At 35.5% G+C, this 21539-nt stretch overlaps 1 protein-coding gene across 1 annotated transcript in view; it reads right to left on the bottom strand.

Moving 5' to 3' along the window:
• SRBD1 (S1 RNA binding domain 1) overlaps nucleotides 1–21539 on the bottom strand; it is a 228118-nt gene that overhangs the window by 151682 nt on the left and 54897 nt on the right. Inside the window, exons 13-14 of the mRNA XM_061210587.1 lie at nucleotides 21108–21198; nucleotides 20275–20382 (exon numbers count right to left, since the gene is read on the bottom strand). Coding sequence (XP_061066570.1) covers nucleotides 20275–20382; nucleotides 21108–21198 — 199 coding nt within the window. The remainder of the gene's footprint in view (nucleotides 1–20274; nucleotides 20383–21107; nucleotides 21199–21539) is intronic.

Below are 21539 nucleotides of genomic sequence, written 5' to 3' on the forward strand. Positions count from 1 at the left end.
TGATAAATGGATAAACAAACTGTGGTATATCCATATGATGGAATATTACTCAGCCATAAAAAAATAACATTCTGATACATGACACAACATGGATGAACCTTGAAAACATTACACTAAGTGAAAGAAGACAGTTACAAAAGACCATATATGCTATGATTTCATTAATATGAAATGTTCAAAACAGAGATATCTATAGGGACAAAAAGTAGATTAATGGTTGCTTAGAGCTGGGAGGAAGGGGATGGGGAGTGATAGCTAAAGGAACAGGGTTCTTTTTGAGATGATGAAATGTTTTAAAATTGATGGTGGCAATCACTGCACATATCTGTAAATATACTAAAAATCACTGAATTGTACATTTCAAATGGATAAAGTGCATGGTATGTGAATTATATCTCAATAAAGGTGGTATTTAAACAAAATAAGTGAACTGAGGCTTCCAAAAACAACAAACAAAACTAATAAGAACCCAAATGTCCATCAACTCTAAAATAGAAAAATGCTGTATAATTATGGAATGCAACACTAAAAAGTAATGAATCACAGTTATATATGTATATATATCAAAATGAACGAGTCTATGAAATAATCTTGAGTAAGAAAGAAAAAACTACTCACAGAAGAATACATGCAGTAGGATTCTATTTCTATAAAGGAGCCATCATGAAAAATAGGAAGGGAATTATTAACACAGAGTTCATTAGAGTGACTATTTCTGGCAAGGGAGACAGGAGATGTGTTGAAGGAGGGACAGACAGGGGGGCTTCAAAAGTACTGATAATGTTGTATGTCTTAAAAGCTGAATGGTGAGGACACAATATATAATTGTTTAAATTATACATTTTCTTTTGTTTGTAAGGTATATTTAAAAAAAATTTTTTTAATGTACTGATAACATTTGGTTCTAACCTGGAAAACACACCTTTTATTTTTTGTATCCTCTACAGCCCTTACAGGAGTACGTGATGCCCAAAAGAATTACGTATGCACATAAATATATATACGTACTCTCCACATACATATGTGCAGGTAGAGGGAGGGGTTAACCAGTTTTAAATCAATTCACACTTTTGAGTACCAGCATAGGCAAAACACTGAACAAGGTACTCTTCTAAAAGCATGGACAACAATGCCTTCCTAGACACAAGGAATTTTCCAGATAACAGTTACACAGTAGGAACAGTACAAAGAACACTATATTTTAAGTGTCACAGTAGAAGTACATAGAAAGTTTTATGAGGATACAAAGGAAGACAAGATTAATTCCAACCGCAGGCACCTAAAAGAGTTTCATGGAGGATGTGGCACCTCAGACAGGCCCTGAAGTATAGGTAAGATTGTAATAGGCAGAGGATGAGGAAAGGGTATTCCATTTTTTTAGTAGTTATAATAAAAATAGTAGCAGCTAATATTTATTAATTGCATACTATGTGCCAAGCATTATTCTAAGTATTTTAAAATGTATTACCCCATTTAATCTTAAACAAAATCCTATGGTAGATACTATTATTATCTCCACTTTGGAGATGAAGAGACAGAGAGATTAAATAACTTGTCATTGTGGCAGTAAGAAATAAAGCTGTAATTTGAATCTGGCTCCACAGCCTGTTCTTTCAACTACAAAAGAGGTAGAAAAAAGAAAACCACACATGTTCAAAGAACAAATATTCCAATTTACCTGGCATATAACAATTATTGATAACTGAGGATACTTGGTAAGAGGAGAAAGGGCACTTAAGTGGAATCCACTGAAAACAAGAACCAAAATATCATTGTAAATAAAGGAGCAGATCAGGGGAGGACTTAAATGAGACTACCTTGCAAAATAAAATATTGAAAATGGATATATTTTAGCTTACATTTAATAAAATATAGGCTTATAAATTATAACTGTGCTAATTCTTATAATGAATCAACTGTTGATTATAAGATTAAATTACATGATTCCTTAATGAATGGCATCAATGGCATACCAAAAAGATAACTATGTAGACTTGGATTACAAATGTTTGAATGATGAATATCATGTCTTGGGTTGAAAGGAAGTATAAGAGATTATATTGGAAAAGTAGCTTGAGGCCAGCTCATGAAAGGCTTAAGCCTTAACCCTCAAAGGGAGAAGACTAGCAAACAGGAGACAATGAAAGAAAGAAATAGGAGAAACATTCCAGAGGGAGAATTGACAGGACTTGCTGACAGTTTGAATGGAATATATAGCAGAAAAAGAAATAAAAAATTACCAATTTTGGGCCCAAGGAAGTGCTAGCCCATCAGCGAAGGAGGGGCTTAAAAAAGAACAAAATCACATGAAGAAAACTGGGATTGGGAGCCAAAGCAAGGAGTTAAGTTTGGTTGAAACAGTGGGATACTCAGGAGACTGGCAGCAAGCCACTGAAATTTGAGTCCAGATCTCTGGAGAGAACCTGAAACTAAGGATGTAGATTTAGAAAAGATGAAGTCCCAGAAGTGGATGGAGAAATTATCAAGGAAAAGAAGATACAGGAAGATAAAGAGAAGAGAAGATAAAGGGAATGAAGAAAATATTTGGGTGCTGTCTAAGAGCAAAGAAGGATGCATAGAAAGGATGACTAGCAGAAGTTGAAGTAAGATCATTCAAAAGCAGTGGGAGAAATATCAGTATACGAAACTGAGAAGGAGTCCAGATGAGCTCGACCGAAGAGTAAGTGAAATATTTCACTTCTATGTAGTAACAAAAAAAGGATGCTGTGCACACACCAGATTTTGGAGACAAACTCCCCCTCAAGATATTAAATTCAACAAACAGATACAGTTTACATTTTTCCACTTAACAAAAACCTGTCACTTCTCACTAAGGAAAGGTAGTCAGAAGGAAGACAGAAAAGAAAAGAAAAAAAAAAAAAAGCAATAAGAAAATGAAAGAGCGGAAGAAATCAAACCTGAAAAATCTAAGATACTTCAAAAGTCCAACATGTTCCTGAGAGAGTCTCAGATCATTTTCTCTATCCACGTCTCATACCTGCCTGCCAAAAACCATGAATGAGAAAAATATCGAGTCCCAAATTGAAAAATTTGAGCAGAGGTCCTTAACATCCTTCCAGTCTTTCTGCACCCAACAAAATTTTATTAAAATAGAAAAAAGACCAATTTCTTGATAGAAATTTTAATTATTACTCTTCCCACCAAAGTCTAAACCACCTAAAAGTAGCATTTCATATTTAGAACCAGAAATAGAATCTCCCAAAAGGCTTAAGAGGTATTGCTCCCCTAACAAAGGAGTGGAGAAAAGAAAGAAAACAGGTATCGGGGTTCTTCTTATATAACCAGTGAATTTTAATTCAAAGTAAACCTAGGACCTGGAAGAGAAGGAAATCATTGAATCCTAGAAATTAGATGTGGCTTGAATAGAAATGAACATCCTTAAAGTATTTTTTGTTACACATTGAAGACATTATAGAGGCTTCTGCACATCTGTATCTTTCCTCAAAGTTTTTGCATTTCGGTCACACCAACATCTGAATTCTGAGCCAGAGACATCCACAATATGTTACTAAGTGTCACCTAAAATAGCAAGTAGAATATGACAATGACAATGATGGCAGCATCATGATTTGAACCATGGAACTATCTGAATTTAAACCTGTTGGGAGTTGGGAGTGTAGTCTAACTTCTCGTGGCCCCTTCTGCGGTTCATGAAAATTATGTTGAAAGGAAAAATAAAAATACTTCGAAGAATAGTAGGAGTTTTGGGTAAATGAGATAACTAAGTAAACATAAGAATCAGTCAAAAATATACTGATCAACTGCTAAGCTGGTGACTCACTTGCAAGCTCAAACTGCTTATCACTAAGTAACTAATAAATGTCACTTACAACCCTTCACTATGTTGACTCTTATCAATCAAGCTTTACATTAATTTATAGTTAATAAGTTTGAGTATCATGCAATAATATTGAATAATAATAAATGCAATAGTAGGGCCAAATCATGTGCTTTTAACTATACTAGTCCTAAATTAGACAGGATACACAAAACCTCAAAAAAAAAAAAAAGTCAAAGCATGAGTCACTATGTCAACCAAAAGACTCCACAACTCTGCCTCAGAAAAGCTAAAATCCTTGCAAAAGAAGATCCTGATGACTTTTTTAGGCAGTGTCATGCTTCACTGTCTCCCAATTCCCTATGACTATGATGAGTCATGTCAAATTATTAAAGGAACATATCTTATATGCAAAAGAAGATGCTGTTAACTGTGAAGGGGGGATGGGTAAGGGGTTGAAGAAAATTGTGGCATGAATGGAAATCTATACATCTTCCAGCTTTCATTCTACTACCCATTTCCTAATTTCCATCTCTCTCAACCCCAGAGGCCAGTCTTTCTAATGCCAGGGGTGATCCATATATGGCTTATGGCAATGGCAGCAAGCTCTGGATTTCCTATATCAACAAATGGACAAGATGTACCTCTCCCACCTCCTTCCTTAATCACAGACTCAAATGCCATGTAAACTAAATACACTGCTCACTTCCGACATATACTAAGTAAACTATCTCCCTTCAGGAGACCTCTGTAGCTCATTCTATGTTGACAGTCTGTCTCAAATATCTGCTTTCCTTAAAAAGAAAAGGCCATTACCAAACTCCTCTGTGTCAACTGTAGTGTTGGTTTCTTATACTTTATAGGCCAAACACTCTAGTTCAATAAATCACCAAGACCAGGTCTGGGTTATAATTTATTTTCCCACCATATATGAAAAAAAAGTTAAGCATGTAAATGCAAACAAAATTAAAGAGTATCAGGAGAATATGCTATTTTTAAAGCATTTTAATACTATAAAAATACATTTTAACAGATACTAATTACAAAAAAAGTTTTTATTACAATAGATTTTAAACGACTTGCACAAGTCAAGGTTATGTTAATAAGTTGAAAATAAAGTATAAATTTGAAAACAAGTAAATTTCATTTTATAAGACATTCCGCAATTTCTATTCTTCACTATTCTGATTAAGATAGTTCTATGGGAAAGATGATAGGAACAGATCCACAGACAATGCTTGTGATTATCTAAAAAGCAAAAATGGTTTTAAATATTTTTTCTTAAGTAAGAGAAACATCCAACAAATATTTGTGAAACAAAGAAGGAATCAGTTTCAAAACTGAGCTATAAGAAGTTCTACCCCATATATGCAGCCTAGAACAGAGATAATAAATAGCCTCTAAAACAGGCGTTTACAGGAAAATAAATATTCCACAATACATATGGCAAACCTCCTCTGAGTCCTGTTTCCTTTGTTCTTCTTAAGACTCAGTTTCCCACATTACTATGTTTAAAAGCTTTTTCTCAATTGGCTCAGTAAAGAATAAATAGACTGTGAAGTTAAACTAATTAAACCATCTCTGAATAAGATACTGACACTGCCTTTTATTCTTGCTTTCACAGAGGTCTAATGAATTCTCTTTGGTCACCCTCTTCAGTCTTCTTATAACCCAGATGAGTGACTCATCACTCTGATCATAAGCACCACATTGGACTAAACACTTCCCAACCCAAAGAAAAACACAAAAACAAGCCATCGTGGGAGGAACACAGGTGAAAAAGAATATGTCCTTAACTTTTCATTTACTCTCTTCTCTAGCTAACCATTGCCACACAACCACCACCACCGCCACCGTAAGGCACCCCCCCAAGACTGGAAACAACTGCTTTAAATTTCTTTTAGTGCAGCAAGCGATAGCTTGTAAAAGGATGCAAACCAGCTGAAACATTTGACAGACAGTGTTAAATACCAGGGAATTCCTATCAACCATTTTACTTTAAAAGGTACTTTGATGTTGGCTATCTTTCATGTACCTCTTTCATGGCACATTAATAAAGAAAACGGAGCTGAAGTAAATCAAGTCCCAAGGTCACATCTAGAATTACAGCACTGTAGGTACCTGATGAAATACGGATTAATGCTGCATGAGCAGTGAATAAATAAAAGCTCTTCTACCCACCAATCAGGCAAGTTTTACAAGTGCTTCTGAACTTTATTCTGCAACTAGACCTGAGACATCTTTAACCCCCTATGCCCCTGAAACCTAATTATCATAATGTGAACCCAAATGTTAGGGTCCCTTCAAAATGCAAGTGCTGTGAAGCAGAAAAGTAATGGGAATTAAGCTGGGTGTAACCTTAGAAATGTACGGATGTGGGGAACTTGAAAGTGGTATTTCAATAAGTTAGGAGAGCGTAACACAAAGATTTAGCCACATAAAATACATGAGAATCAAAAGGTGCCCCCCTCAAAAAAAAAAAAAAAACAAAAACATATGAAACACAAATAAGGTGGATTCAAAAACTATTTACAAATACCAATTTCTGGCCCCAGAATCTTCAAGTTCTACATAACCAAATGAAAAAATGTCAACAACAAAGAATTCTAGCAGTTTTGCATTGTTCTAATGCAACTGAACTATGAAACAGAACCACAGTGATTCTGCACAACCCAAACAATTCTCATAAAGAAAAAAATTTTAATGTTCCCAAATAATCAACTGAATACAGTGCTGGCCAAAGGTGAGGGAGAAAAGCAAGCTGTTTAATGCCAAAGAAAAGAGAAAAATATGAATCAGAATAGGCCAAAGAGTTGACAATCTCAAGGCAAAACTCATTCGGTTAGTAATTTGTTGATAATGCATTTACACATCTAATTTATTCTAGGAACTATGATCAAAAAAAGAGGTAAAATTACATAATACGAATACATTCTTCTTGTATTCACTATGCATCTGTGTTCACTATAACACAGAATTCAGCATAAATCAGGACTGAATTGGGCTCTAATCACAGAGATGGTCACTTACAGTTCCAAAATATCTACACTACAACCCTATAATATGGTTGCTAACTTCACCAAATACACGATTTTTTGAAAGATCAATGTATAATTATTTCACCTACCTATTTATAAGCATTAGAATCTTAAAAATGATTTTTTCTACTCAATGATGTGTCTGTGACAAAACAGCATCTATCTGATGCACGTACTTTAAGAAATAACAGAACTATGTTACTTGTATTTTCATATGTATATATGAAATTGGTGAACTCCACTCTACTTTCAAGATCACAGTAAAATGTTAGTTTAGAGGAGGATCTAAGAATATAAGACTGTACATACACAAACTGATATGGATGGAGAAAAAATATAAAACAATTGCTCAAAATAAGGCAGTGCTCCTTCCATTTCTAAAGGTTATCAAAAACACTCATAACATTCCAAAGTTCACCAGTTCTTACATTAATGTTGAACATATTTAATATACATTTTTGGTTCTGTTATAGCAAATACACTTGTCTAAACAGAACATCTGTTTTGGTTACAATGCATTGTATCTTTGGCAAGAACTTATAATAAAACTAACAAAAACAACCAAGAATCTTTATTGGATCTGGCAACAAAAGCAGATTTGTAACCAAAAACCTTAAGACGTGAAATGACCATCACTGGGCTCTAGGCCAGTTCTAATCTAAGTCAATAAACAAAGATCTGCAAGAGTTAAGGGGGGGAGAGGGAGGCTGGGGTAATTCCTGCAGATACTTAAGTTGGACTTGGAGATGCAGAAACACATGGGTTACAAACTGCTAAAACATATTTTATTTTGATCAAAAACTGTCAAACTGAATCCGAATCCAAATAGTATTTTAAAACCACACACACACACACACACACCATAATTATTCATTCCTTACGTCTCCTTTCCAACATACCTCACTGAAATGGTCTACTTATACAGGTATATTTTAAAAAATATTCTGGCCCTTTCAACAAAATGAACATAAATTATACTGGTTGTAAAACAATTTTATTTTTAAATTTACTTAATGTCACAAACATCCCAGAAAGTAAGCCTTATAAACAAGAGTCTAGTGTTTATAATAGTCAAAGAAATGGAGGAAGGATTATCAGTAGGTGAAAGAAAACAAAGTCCTAGAATATCACAGCACATTTTCTCAAGCCATCGCTGTAGAAAGAAGTGAGACAAATACTATAACACCTTAACTTGTCATTAAGCATAATAATCAAACTAATATCCAAAAAACAATTTAGGCTGTACCAGTTCTAAAGCTAATTCACCTTGTCCTACACATCTCTTCCATCTAAATGTTCATCTGTATCCTGTATAGTATCATTTTATAATAAACCACTTAAGTAAGTAAACGGTTTTCCTGGGTTCTTTGAGCCACTCTAGCAAATTAATAGAAATTAATCGATTGGGAACTCCAATCTATAGCCAGTTAGTTGGTCAGAAGTCCAGGTGACAACCTGGGCTTGCGACTGGCATCTGAAGTGTAGGGGGTGGAGGCGGAGTTAACAGTCCTGTGGGAATGAGCCCTTAACCTGTGGAATCTGATGTTATTTCTAGGTAGATAGTATAAGAACTGAATTGAATGGTAGGACACCCAGCTGGTGTCAGAGCACTGCTTATTATACATGGGGGACTATATGTAGGGGGACGCCACACACACACTTTGAAATTGGGTCAAGGAACCCAAAAGAATTGACAATAAGAAATACCCTCTACATGTCAACCCAGTACACAATACATGAATGTAACTAAAACAAATATTCATGAAATAATACTTAGCCTTACTATATGAAATGAACTCTATTTTCTATTCTTTTCTATTGAATTTTTTTTTAATGCTGTTGGGACCCACTACATTGCCTTCACCTTCCACCAATGGATTGCAACCTACAATTTGAAAAACATGGCCCTAGAGAGCTCATGTGACATGGAAAAGATGAGGATAATAAGGACATGAATCTGGATGATGTAGATAAATGAGGATATAAATTCATCACACTTTACTTCAGCCTGGGTGGTTTCCTTAAAATATATCTCATATACCATACCACACAAATAGAATTCCTATCACTAAAAGAAAAGAATATTTGTTATATCTATATCTACCAAAAAATGTCACTTCTTGTCCCTCTCTATCCCCTTACCTTGCTTTTAATTCTCTATATAGAATTTATCACTAACTGACATAGTATACACACACACACACACACACACACACACACACACACACACATACCCCTTTTCATCTGTTTTCCTCACTAGAATAAAGGCTTCAAGAAGGCAGGCACCTTGTCTGTCTTGTTCACTGCTCTTACTCCCAGCACATAGTATTGTGCCTGCCATACAGTTTGGTACTAACAGTACTTTGCTGATTGTATGAGAGCACATGGGATGGTTTTGTTCTGGTTAAAGTCCCAAAAGCCTGTTTTGCTAACGTGAGCAATCCTCCAACTTCGTCCTATAAAATGGGTACGTGTTTGAGGAGAGGGACAGGAGGGAGTTAGAGCTGAAAGAGACAATTTCTTTAAGAAGATAGTTGGAATGCTGTGGCATTTCTCCGGCTGCCCCAATACCTCATGTGAAAGTGTCCCACTCACCCCATGCCAAGTGATGGGGCTTCACTGGGACCAATATGTGAACATAAGAAAGAGAATAAAGGTAAGAACAAGCATAGGAGAGAAAGAGAATGAAAAAGGGGAGAGCTGCACTAAGGATAAGTTGCTGTTCCCCCTTTGAGAGTAGGCAAGGATGTATGAACCAATCGGGCCTGCAGGAGGAAGTGGGAGGTAGCTTGAAAGAGATTCTGTCCAAGAGGACTGAGTAGCAAAGGGATCCAGAGAAGAGCAGCCTGTCTGAAGCCTGGATCTGAAGAAGGAGAGTCATAACCAGTCAGCCAGAGAAGATATCTGCCAAGTCACACGGATGGCAGTTCAAGGATGTTGTTGGTGAAAATCTCAGAAAACAAAAACAAAAGTTTTTCAAAAGCAGCCCATGGAAGAATGAATCAGCAATGGTAAATGGGCCACCGAGAGGACTCTATCCTTAGACTGCAACTGTCCCCACTTTTAAGACTATGCTCCTTTTCCCTATTCTCAACTCTGAGGACTAAACTTGGAGAAAATTCAGCTAGTGAATTCGGGGGAAGAGAAAAATAACAAGAAGGGAAGAAAGAGAAAGCTAAACAAGCCCCCTGCAAAGCCCTACAGTAAAGTAGTATTTCCCAGAAGGACATGGAATTTAATTTATCTCATGTTGGAGCTTTGATTATTACACTAGAGAAGATATTTTGATTGCTAAAATGAGACTGTTCTAATGACTAAAAGGAAATGAAGAAGCTGAAATCTCTCCATTATTTCAGCCAAGGATGAAAAGAACTACTCCAAACATGACTACGGAGTAGGATAGAAATTAAGTTTTCTTCTTCTACCTTCCTGAGTCTACCTCAGTCAATTAATCATTTACATGCGATAAATATTTGTCAAATAAATGAATACATAAGTAAAATAACTAGAATAAAATATAATAAAATATTAATAGCATTCTCAGAGTGGTGAATTACAAATTATTTTTATTTTCCTTTTTGTATTTTCCTAGATTTTTCAAAACTCTTTTGAGCATGCTTAAAAGAAAAAAAAGAGACTATTAAATTGACAGAGAAAAATGTCATGCACATGTTTCACAGGCATTCATACCCAGAGGAACCAAGTAAAAGAAACAAGTAATTCTTAATTCACAAGTATAAACTGAGGGAATCCTTGGCAGTACAGTGGTTAGGGCTCAGAGCTTTCACTGCCACAAGCCAAGCAGTGCGGCCAAAAAAAAAAAAAAAGTGTAAATCAAAATTATTTAAAATGATCATCTTCTAATTTTCCCTTATGGTTTATGTCTCTGCTGTCTGAAAATGCCAAATTTTAAATTTAAAGTAGACTAAAAGTAGAAAATCAAGTATTGACCTTGTTGCCAGTAATAGGGACGATTGGCTACCTGGATCAACAGTTTACTGAAAACAACTAAACATACTAGATATAATACATCTTCTTAGATGTATCAGTGAGTTGGCAAGAAAAAAAAATACTCAAGCTAAAAAATAAGAAGAACATGGGAACCTTGATTTCTGAAGCTGACTTTCACCTGGGGGCATTGCTGAGCCAGGTGAATTTTATGGCCTCAGAGAGCTTCACAGAACTAGAGGATTAGAAGACAAAACCCAGGGTCCACCTAAGATCATAGTAACAAATGATTCCCTCAACTCCCCGCCCACATATAAAGCCGATATCCCAAAGGGTTAAACCTGCAGTATAAGGGTCAAAGTATACCCTGTACCCTAACTCCAGGATATTGCAATGAAAATGGACTATCTCAAACCCTGTCACAGGAGGAATCTCTGATGAGAATATGGAACCATAAGCCATCTCTCTCGTTTGCAGCCTAAATTCACATGATCTGGGTGGCCAGGAAAAAATTCAAGCTGAGAATTTAAGTGATCACAAACTGGTAGTGTCTACAGGAGCCTGGCAGAAGCAAATGCAAATCCACTTTCAAGCGACTCACAGTCAATCCAGGCCTCCATGAATTCCCACAGACAAAGTTCCGTGAAAATAAGGAGTTTTCAGTAAAAATTAACTGAACAGAAAAGGAAAGAAAGCAGAACCAGCAGTAACAACAGATGGCTGAAACAGAATTGCAGGGATTTTAGATATTAGAATTATCACAGTCTGCAAAATAATAATGCTTAGTATGACTAAGGAAATAAAAGATAGGTTTAAAAATGTATTCAGGAACAAGTAAAAAACTGTAAGAATGATCAAGCAGATTTGAAAAATATAAAGTTTCTAGATATAAAAAATATAACTGAAATTAAAAATTAAATGGATGATGTCAGTTTTCTACAAATTAAATTATAGAGTCAACTTAATTCTAATCAAAATCCCAGCAGGCCCATTAGAAGAAACTGAAAAGCTGATTCTACAATTTATGTAGAAGTGCTATGGACCTAGAATAGCCAAAACAATTTTGAAGAAGAAGAACAAAATTGAAGGACTACACTATCTAATTTCATCACTTATTAAGCTACACACATCAGCACTGAGTAGTATTAAAGATACAAAGATTAGTGTAAAGACATACAGCTCAATTAAACAGAATAGACTCCAGAAATAGATCCATACATATATGAGCAGTTGATTTTCAACAAAAATGCCAAGGCAATTCAATGGGGAAAGGAAAAATCTTTCAACAAATGGTACTGGAATAATCCATAGCCATATAGAAAAAAAGAACTGCTTATCATATATAAAAATTAACTTTAAATGGATCACAGACCTAAATAAATTTAAAGCTATAAAACTTCTAAAACAAAACACAGAGGAAAATCACAGTGACCTTAGTTTTTCCAAACATTACTTACACAGGCCAAAAAGCAAGGATATATAAAACAAATTGATAAACTGGACTTCATCAAAATTTAAAATGTTTGCTTTTCCAAAGACCATGGTAAAAAATGAAAAGGTAAGCTTCAGACTGGGAGAAAATGTTTACAAAACATGTATTTAACAAAGGAGTTGTATTCAGAATAAATATAAAATACTCTTACTCAATAATAGGAAGAAAAACAATCCAATTTTTTTTTAATGGGAAGAAGATCTGGACAGATACTACAAAGAAAATACATGGATGACAAATAAGCAAATAAAGATGCTCAACATCATTTATTGCTAAGGATGTCGCTTAAAACTACAATGAAATATCACTACACATCCACTAAGATAGCTAAATTTAAAAGACCGGCCATACCAAGCAGATGGATGAGAATATGGGGAAGCCGGAACTCTGATACACTGCTGATGGGAATGCAAAATGGTAAAACCACCTTGGAAAACAGTTTGGCAGTTTCTTAAGTTAAACATACACCTACCATACAACATAGCCATTCCACTCATACTTATGTACCCAACATAAATGAAAGCATATGTCCATGCAAAGACTTGAACAAGAATGTTCATACAGCTTTATTTGTAATAGCCAAAAACTGGCAACAATCCAAATATCCATCAACAGGTAAATGAACAAACTAATTATGATTTAACCATACAACAGAATACTCAGTAACAAAAAGAACAAACTATGGCATATATAACATCATGGATGAACCTCAAAATAATTACACTGTGTGAATATATACTGTATGATTCCAATTATATACAAGTCTAGATGATGCAAGCTAATCTATAGCTACATAAAGCAAATCAGAGGTTGCCTGGGAGACAGAGGGGTCAGGGAAGGCAGGACGGATTATAAAGGAACACAAGGAAATTTGGGGGCTAATAGGTATGTTCATTATCTTAATTGTGGTGATAGTTTCATGGGAGAACACATATGTCAAAACTTAGGAAACTGAAAACTTTAAATATGTGCAGTTTATTATATGCCAATTATCTCTCAAGCTGAAAAACTAACAAATAGGACTTCTAGAAGTGAAAAATATAACTTCTAGAAATAAAAAATTCAATGGATGGGTCTGAAAGCTAAAGAAAAAGCTAGTGAATTGGAGAAAAGATCTGAAGAAATCAACCACAAAGCAGCCCAGAGAAACAAGAAACGGAAAATGAAAAGAGAGAGGTTAAAAGGCATGGAGGATAGAGTGAGAAGCCTGAATAGATATTATTAGAATTTCAGAGGGAGAACAGAGAGAAAAAATGGGACTGAGGTAATATTTGAAAAATGATGGCTGAGATTTTGAAGAACGAAAAGATATCACTCTACCGATTCAAGAATCCCAATAAATTTTACGTAGAATAAAGAAAGAAAGCAGTATAAATGCTACCTAATAGCAAAAAGGAACAATAAACAATTTGATATTTTATTTCTTATCAACATAGCTATACTCTTCTGATTGAGTTGTCAATGACAAATTTGGAAACAGAAATGCCCTTTCTCCTCAGCTCATTACAAATACCATACTAAACATGCCTATAAATAAATACTGAAATTATGGTCAGTAAGTCTGTACTGATAGGTTTAAAACTAAAGATACATCAAAGATTGGAAATAATCCAGCTGTCAAACAACAGGAGATGTCAAAAATATGGTACAACCAAACGAGAATTAAGGTAGGGAAAAGGGAGGGAAGAAGGAGAAAAATGAGGGAAGGAGAAAGGAAACAGGAAAGGAGAGGAGGGGAGGAAAAGGAAGGGAAGAAATCAGGTGTCTCTGCTGTTTACAAAACACCAGAGTTGGCGAAGAGAGGCCTTAAGAAAGAATGGGGGAAATCAGCACCCATTCCTTGTTCAAAACTACCCTCAGGTTATCTAACAGCCTTCTACTCTCTGTTTCTGTTATCTAAGCTGACTGAAGTTCTCTCATTAATTTTTCGTTTCTTGGAGAATAAAGGTTCAAAGCAGCCATACAAGTAACTGAGAATAATGAGGTTTTGTGGTTTCAAAACAAAACGTCAGCAGACATGAAGTTTCAAGAATAATACAAAACTCAAAAGCCATAAAGAAAAAGACAGACAAATCTGAGAAACTAATATTTTAAATTCGATATGAAATACAGCTCAAATTGTAAACACAAAAACAGGGGAAATGATTAGCAAAATTTGCAAAAATTGTGACAGATTAATCATTACTATAGACATTTACAAATCTGAACAAGATAAGCAATTATGAACAAGATGAAAACCTCTAAAAGAAAAAAAAAATGGGCAAAGGACTTCCCCGGTGGTTCAGCGGTAAAGAATCTGCTGCAGGGGATGCGGGTTCGATCCCTGGTCAGGGAACTAAGATCCCACATGCCGCGGGGCAACTAAGCCCGCATACCACAACTACTGAGCCCTCGCACCTCAACCAGAGAGCCGGTGTGCTGCAAACTACAGAGCCCATGCACTCTGGAGCCTGCGTGCCACAACTAGAGAGAAGCCCAGTGCCTCAACGAAAGAGCCCACGTGCCGCAACTTAGACCCGACACAGCCAAAAATAATAAATAAATAAATAAATAAATAAATAAAATGGGCAAAGGACACAAACAAGCCACCCATACATACACAAAAAATCCAGAAATGGCCAATAAATATATAAAAAGATATTTGACCTCATTAATAATAACAATAATAATGTGCTGTTCTAAGTACTTTATACTATATATAAACTCATTTAACCTTCAATGATAACTCTATAGGATGCGTAATATTATTATTCCACTTTATGCATGATGAAAGTGAAATACAGACAGGTTTATTGGTATGAGAAGATGATAATATATTAAGTAGGGAAAAGGTTATAAACCATGTACAGTGTGAGTTCCTTTTTATAATACACACACACACGCACATAAGAATAATATAGAAATATGCTCTAAAATATAAATAACAGTTTAGATAATAGAAAATCCTGTCACTTATCTATATTTTCCAATCAATCTATGATAATAAATATTATTATCTTTAAAGAAATGTATGTTTTTAAAATTTTAATCAAAAGATTCTCATTAGCTTCACTATTACGCAGTTTTCACAAATGAGTTAACCCTTTGAAGATCAATCTATTCCCTACAATTAAGTTATACTCTGAAAGGTATGTCAAGTTATCTCAAGCAACAGAGCTATGATTCCTTAAATTATATCTTCCGGGCTTCCCTTGTGGTGCAGTGGTTAAGAACCCGCCTGCCAATGCAGGGGACATGGGTTTGAGCCCTAGTCCAGGAAGATCCCACATGCCGCGGAGCAACTAAGCCTGTGCACCACAACTACTGAGTCTGCACTCTACAGTCCGCAAGCCACAACTACTGAGGCCGCGTGCCACAGCTACTGAAGCCTGCGCACCTAGAGCCCGTGCTCCACAACAAGAGAAGCCACCGCAATGAGAAGCCCGCACACTGCAACAAAGAGTAGCCCCCGCTCGCCACAACTAGAGAAAGGCCGCGCACAGCAACAAAGACCCAATGCAACCAAAAATAATAATAAATTAATTAATTAAAAAAAAATTATATCTTCCTTCTGTTAAATGGTTGGTATGCTTCTGAAAATAAAAGAAGAAGAAAGAGGTCCAATGTGTATTCCACAGATGTCCAAAACCAACGCTTTTTTCCTAATAGGGTCTGGCTACCTGCTTAACCTTCACTGACCAGGCCCCTTGGTATACACCTAACCTCAAAAATTACAACTCCAATCCTCCACTACAGCTCCCCTTCCCTTTCCTCATTCTGTCGTCACATACCACACCTTTTCAGTTCATTCCATTTTCTAATTCTTTTCACTATCCTAATGAATAAGGTCATTCGGAAGCAAAATTAATTTCTCTTATTTTCTATATTTGCCTGCTCAAAGTCATTTGTATACTGCAGCTTTTAGAGTAGAAACATTAAGCACGGGGTCTGAATTAACAGCACAAAATTTTATTTTCCATTTTCTGCTCTCAGGTTTTGAGGGGTTTCATGTATCTGTGATTCTCCAGAATGTACATAATGCTGTGATTTCTAGCAATGTTTCCACTATCAGCATGAATCTTGCCAATCATGGTTTGAAATATAAGACAGCAAGTATTAGAGATTACTTATAATTCTTTCATAGTTCATTAATAAATATATAACTCTAACCATACAATACTTTTATTTCAGAAATCATCATTTATCTTTGGCAAAATATAAGTCTATAATCCATCAAATGCAAATTTCTGTATCAATGAAAAAATACAGAAAACAGTACATCATAGGTTTACCAAAGCATTAAGCAGAGGGGAAATTTTCCATAATTGTTGCAGACATTAATTCCTGTCTATAGCCTTGAAAAGACTTATCTGATTAAAAATAGTTTTATTGTTAATATTTGACAATTCAAATTAGTAAATATTTATTGAGATGCATCTATAAGTACAGAAATATGCATGTGAAGGAGGCAGAGATAAGTAAAACATAGTACCCTGATTTAAGAAGGTATCAATGTAGGAGAAACCAGATACAGTGCATATAAACACAAATGTCTCATAAGGAGCTAGCCATTTCTATATTTCAATAAATTTTACCACTGCTACACAAAAGAAAACACTATTTTTTACCAAGGAAAAACGGATTTAAAAAAAAAAAGAGAAAAGAAAATAATCAAGTGTGACATTTTAAAATGAATGGGAACAAATATTCAGATACTCAAAAAATAAAGTGACCACCTACTATGGGCCAGAGGATTGAAAAGAAGAGATCATTCTAGCACATACTTAAAACAAATGACACATATAATACTGTAGAATTTCTTTTCACAAACACTTGCAACTTTAAACATGTGTGACAAACTAAGATCTAGCATAGTTATATTCTACAACTTAATCCTTTTTTTTTTTCTCCTTTGGTAACTGAGATTTGAAGCTCTGGATGACTTCCTCCATAGGAGATATAAGTATCTGAGTTTATAAGGTATTTTAAGAGAAATGATTGAGAGAGAAGTTGGATGGATGGGTCAGGATGCATGGGGTTTACAAGTGAGAAGATAAATCATGGTGTATGTTAACCTATGGCAAGTAGGTCAGGGCAAAAGGTGTTAGAAGGAATAGATAAGAAGGAATGTGCTGGTGGATGTGTCAGGAAAAGGTTTTCCAGGATAAGCAGAATTATAGGAATGCCTATCAGATTATCTGTTTAAGAGTGTTAAAAATGACTGCTAGAGAAAGCATGGAAATTTCAACTTAAGTGTAGTTTGCGAGGTAATTTCAAGCCATTAGATGAGAAAATATGATTTCTTCATAAAGGCATGTTGAACTGGCAAATGATAACAAAATGAAATTGAACAGCTGATTTCCTAAAGCACACACTGTAACTTCTGATTAAGTATTTGCATCATTGAGGATTTCAAAAGCACATAATAAAATACTAGCAAATATATTCCAAAAGTACATTAAAAGAATAATACACTATGACAAAGAAAAGTTCAACTCAGAACTGCAGAGATGGTTCAATTGTAGGAAATCTACTACTTTTACGATTCAGCATATTGATCAAAAGAGGATAAAAAACCTCTTTAGAGAAAAATTATTATGGCAAAATTCTGAAAAAGCATTAATGTTATCTTTTATTCTTGATTTTTAAAGTATAATAAAATAGGAATCAGTATTTTTAAAACACTCATAAATAAAGACTATTTCCTTTTAAAGATTTTTTTAAAAAATATACAAAAGGCAGTATCATACTTAAGGGAAACACTAGAAGCATTCTAATAAAAGTAAAGGAGGAAAAACAAAATCCACTATCACTACTACTATTTAATAGCTTTTCAAAGATACTGCATGATACCTTTAAAGAGAAGAAAATAAAAAGGTATAAAACTAGAAAAAGAACTGATAAATTCATCATCTTTTGCAGATGATATGACCATATCATATCTCTTGAAATCCAAGAAAATGAACTGAAAAACTAATTATAAACAATGAAAGAATTCTGTACTATGGTTGGGGAACCAAACTAACACTAAAAAAGGGCTCCTTCATAGAGATATAAAGTAACGTAGTAAAGTAATTCTTAATACAAACACAAAAAGAGAGAAATACAAAAGAAAGTTTTAATATTGAATATGAAAAATAATAATAAAGAAAACTTCAAAATGTTACTGAAAGCAAAAGCATTCCCCATTTTAATGATGGAAAGAGAAACTCAGAGAGGCAGAGCAAGTCTTCCAAACTTGCATAACTAGTAAATGGTGACAACAAAAGATGAACCCAGATTTGTCTGGCTCCAAAGCTCATCCTCTTTCTACTACCATATACTGCTGCAAGTTCAAGAAAGAGAGCCTCTGTAAGCAAATTCAGATGAAATCCAACAAGTCTTCACCACTTAATGTTTTTAATAATTTGAAAGTTCTATTTATAATCACTATAAATGTATCCAAGATATTTATATCCAATTAATGTGAACAAGTTAAAAAGAAATCAAAGAAGTTGCCTGAAATAAACTGTATTAGCTATGTCAGGTCCTTGTGGTAGGTTCTCAAAAGGACTGGGTACATGTGTGCAATTCCCAGAATAGAGAAGATCCACAGTATTTCCTAGACCAAACTGAATAAGAAGGAGAGGGAAAAAAGCTGAGCCAAACTATTCATCCTGATCCTTTCCTGAACCATGATCCCATGGCACCTACAGTTTGTCCCTGACCTTCTAATCCCCTTTGGTTACTCTGCGTTTGTTTTTCTAACATCTTGATTATACTCTTGGCACACGGAATATTACACTAAATACAAGACCCCTCTCTTTTGGCCTATCTGAATGGATCCTAGAATTCTTCTTCCTGTGTTGGCTTTTGGTTTTGTTTTGTTGATCCTGATCCCATACTTATCAGTTGACTATACTTAGTTATTACATTTCTCAAAAAGCAGTGGGAGATGGCTCTTACATGCTCTCCCCTAGATATCATCTATTATAACTAGATATCATCTATTATAACTATCTTCTCTCCTAGAATTAAACCCTTTAGGATTTAGCATTCTACCACACTTTGGAAAAGGTAAAGGTGGCTATTTGAGGTTCAAAGGGAAAGTAAGGAAACAATGGTGGATGACAGCAAAACTACTACAGATCTAGGAGCAGGACTAAAGAAATGGGTCATGCTAATACAAAGTTATTTAGAAGTCAACTGTATGCCTATACAAAATGAGAGCGTGTGATGAAGAGACTAACAAGAAAGGAACATCAGAAATGCTTAAAAAAAAAAAAAAAAAAGAGGGCTTCCCTGGTGGCGCAGTGGTTGAGAATCTGCCTGCCAATGCAGGGGACACGGGTTCGAGCCCTGGTCTCGGAAGATCCCACATGCCGCGGAGCAACTAAGCCTGTGCGCCACAACTACTGAGCCTGCGCGTCTGGAACCTGTGCTCCGCAACGAGAGGCCGCGATAGTGAGAGGCCCGCGCACCGCGATGAAGAGTGTCCCCCGCTTGCCGCAACTAGAGGAAGCCCTCGCACAGAAACAAAGACCCAACACAGCCAAAAAATAAATAAAAAAATAAAATTAAATTTAAAAAAAAAAAAAGAAAAGAAAAGAAACACTTTTAATTTGTAATACTTACCTTGGCTCTCAGTTCTGAAGGCCAATGATTCATAGTCATCAAAACTTTGGGAGAGGAAGGCTAAGTTATCCACGGTCTATAGCTGTTAGACCTATACACCATTCTACTTATTAGTCACTAGTTAGCTAGAGCCATCACACAAAGTACTGCCTGGAAAATCCCATGAATTCAAGTAAGCCCGCTCACTTGCTGTGTCTGTGAGCGGTTTCAGGATACTGAAATGCCAATTTCTCCAAGAGGCAGACACACTTTACATTGTCCTGCAAAGCTCCTATGAATAGGAAGAGGTGATATGAGGGCAAACAAGAAGTACATCTTAAAAAGACAAGGGAGAATTTATCACAGAAGGAACTTCAGAAGTTCCTCTGCCTCTCAAAGAAAACAAACATTCCTAACATCCTTACCAGTAAACGATGTCCAGTGGTGCAAAGTAGTTTTTCATTATCAGGTCAGCAAAGTAAGCTTCTGTTTCCCGGCAGGCAGTTCCATTTCCAATCACCACTGTGCTGCAGCTTCAAGGAGAAACAGAATGAGAAACTGGATGAGATCAAGGCATGCTTCTAAATCAATCAGGAGAAAATGGACAGAATGCACGAACAGTATTAAATGATGCTCTTATTCTCTCATATATCCAAGCAATCTCTCCACTATCTCACAGGGGCCACGCAGACTTATGTAGAATAAAAGACACTGCTCCTGCACTTGGTATTATAGGAGGCAGTGGAGAAATGTCTTATGGTCACACAATCTCAAGAATAGTCAGCTTTCTTCCCATCTAGAAGGAATGAAATTTAGACATGAATAAGTAAACTCTGGAACATTCTAAGCCATAATAAAGAATTATGACTGAATTATGTGACATGTTTTCAAGTAATTTCTGAAGCTTCTCTAACTACTGCCACCTCCATTCCTCAGATCCATGAAAAAGAAAGAAAGAGAGAGAGGGAGGGAGGGAGGAAGAAAGAAAGAGAGAGAAGGCCCAAACTGAAGAATTGAAATCTCACTTTTGGTCATATTACCACCTTTGTTTAGCGAAGGCGGCAGAGGAAGGGAGTAGCATTCCTCCAGCGTCTCCAAATGTAGAGTTCTCCAGCAATCTGCCCCAGCATTGTTTTACATGGTTCCTTTTCTAACACCAAGGCACTTCCCTTAATCCCTCCCTCCAAATTAGGGACTTCAAAGATATCTCTGATTGGCTGAGCCACTGAAATACTCAAAAGGTTACTTATTTTCATACTTGAAATTCAGCAAAAGCCTCTTTATTTTCTCTGCCTCTCGGAAGCCTTGTCCACAATGCAAGTATACCACGTCAGTATGAAGTATCTGACCTTAGGAAAAAATGAAAAGAAAAGGCCATTTTGTAAGAAATTACAAAACATAACACACCACTGATTTGATTAAGCAAGTTGAAACTGAAAAGGGAACTGGTTCATCTTTTAAAATGCAGTCTGAATCTTTCATATTCCTTAATCAGATTCCCCCTTAAGCATTCTGAAATTTTGTTACCTCCAAAGTTATTAGAACTCTATTTTGGTATACAAAAATCATTACCAACTAGATGATATGCCATGATACCTAAAAGAGAAATGACTTTTAATAACACTTAACATCAAAAATAGTAAAAGCTGGGACGTCCCTGGTGGTGCAGAGGTTAAGAATCTGCCTGCCA

Source organism: Eubalaena glacialis, chromosome 14, assembly GCF_028564815.1.
Source record: "Eubalaena glacialis isolate mEubGla1 chromosome 14, mEubGla1.1.hap2.+ XY, whole genome shotgun sequence".
Taxonomy (NCBI): Eukaryota; Metazoa; Chordata; class Mammalia; order Artiodactyla; family Balaenidae; genus Eubalaena; species Eubalaena glacialis.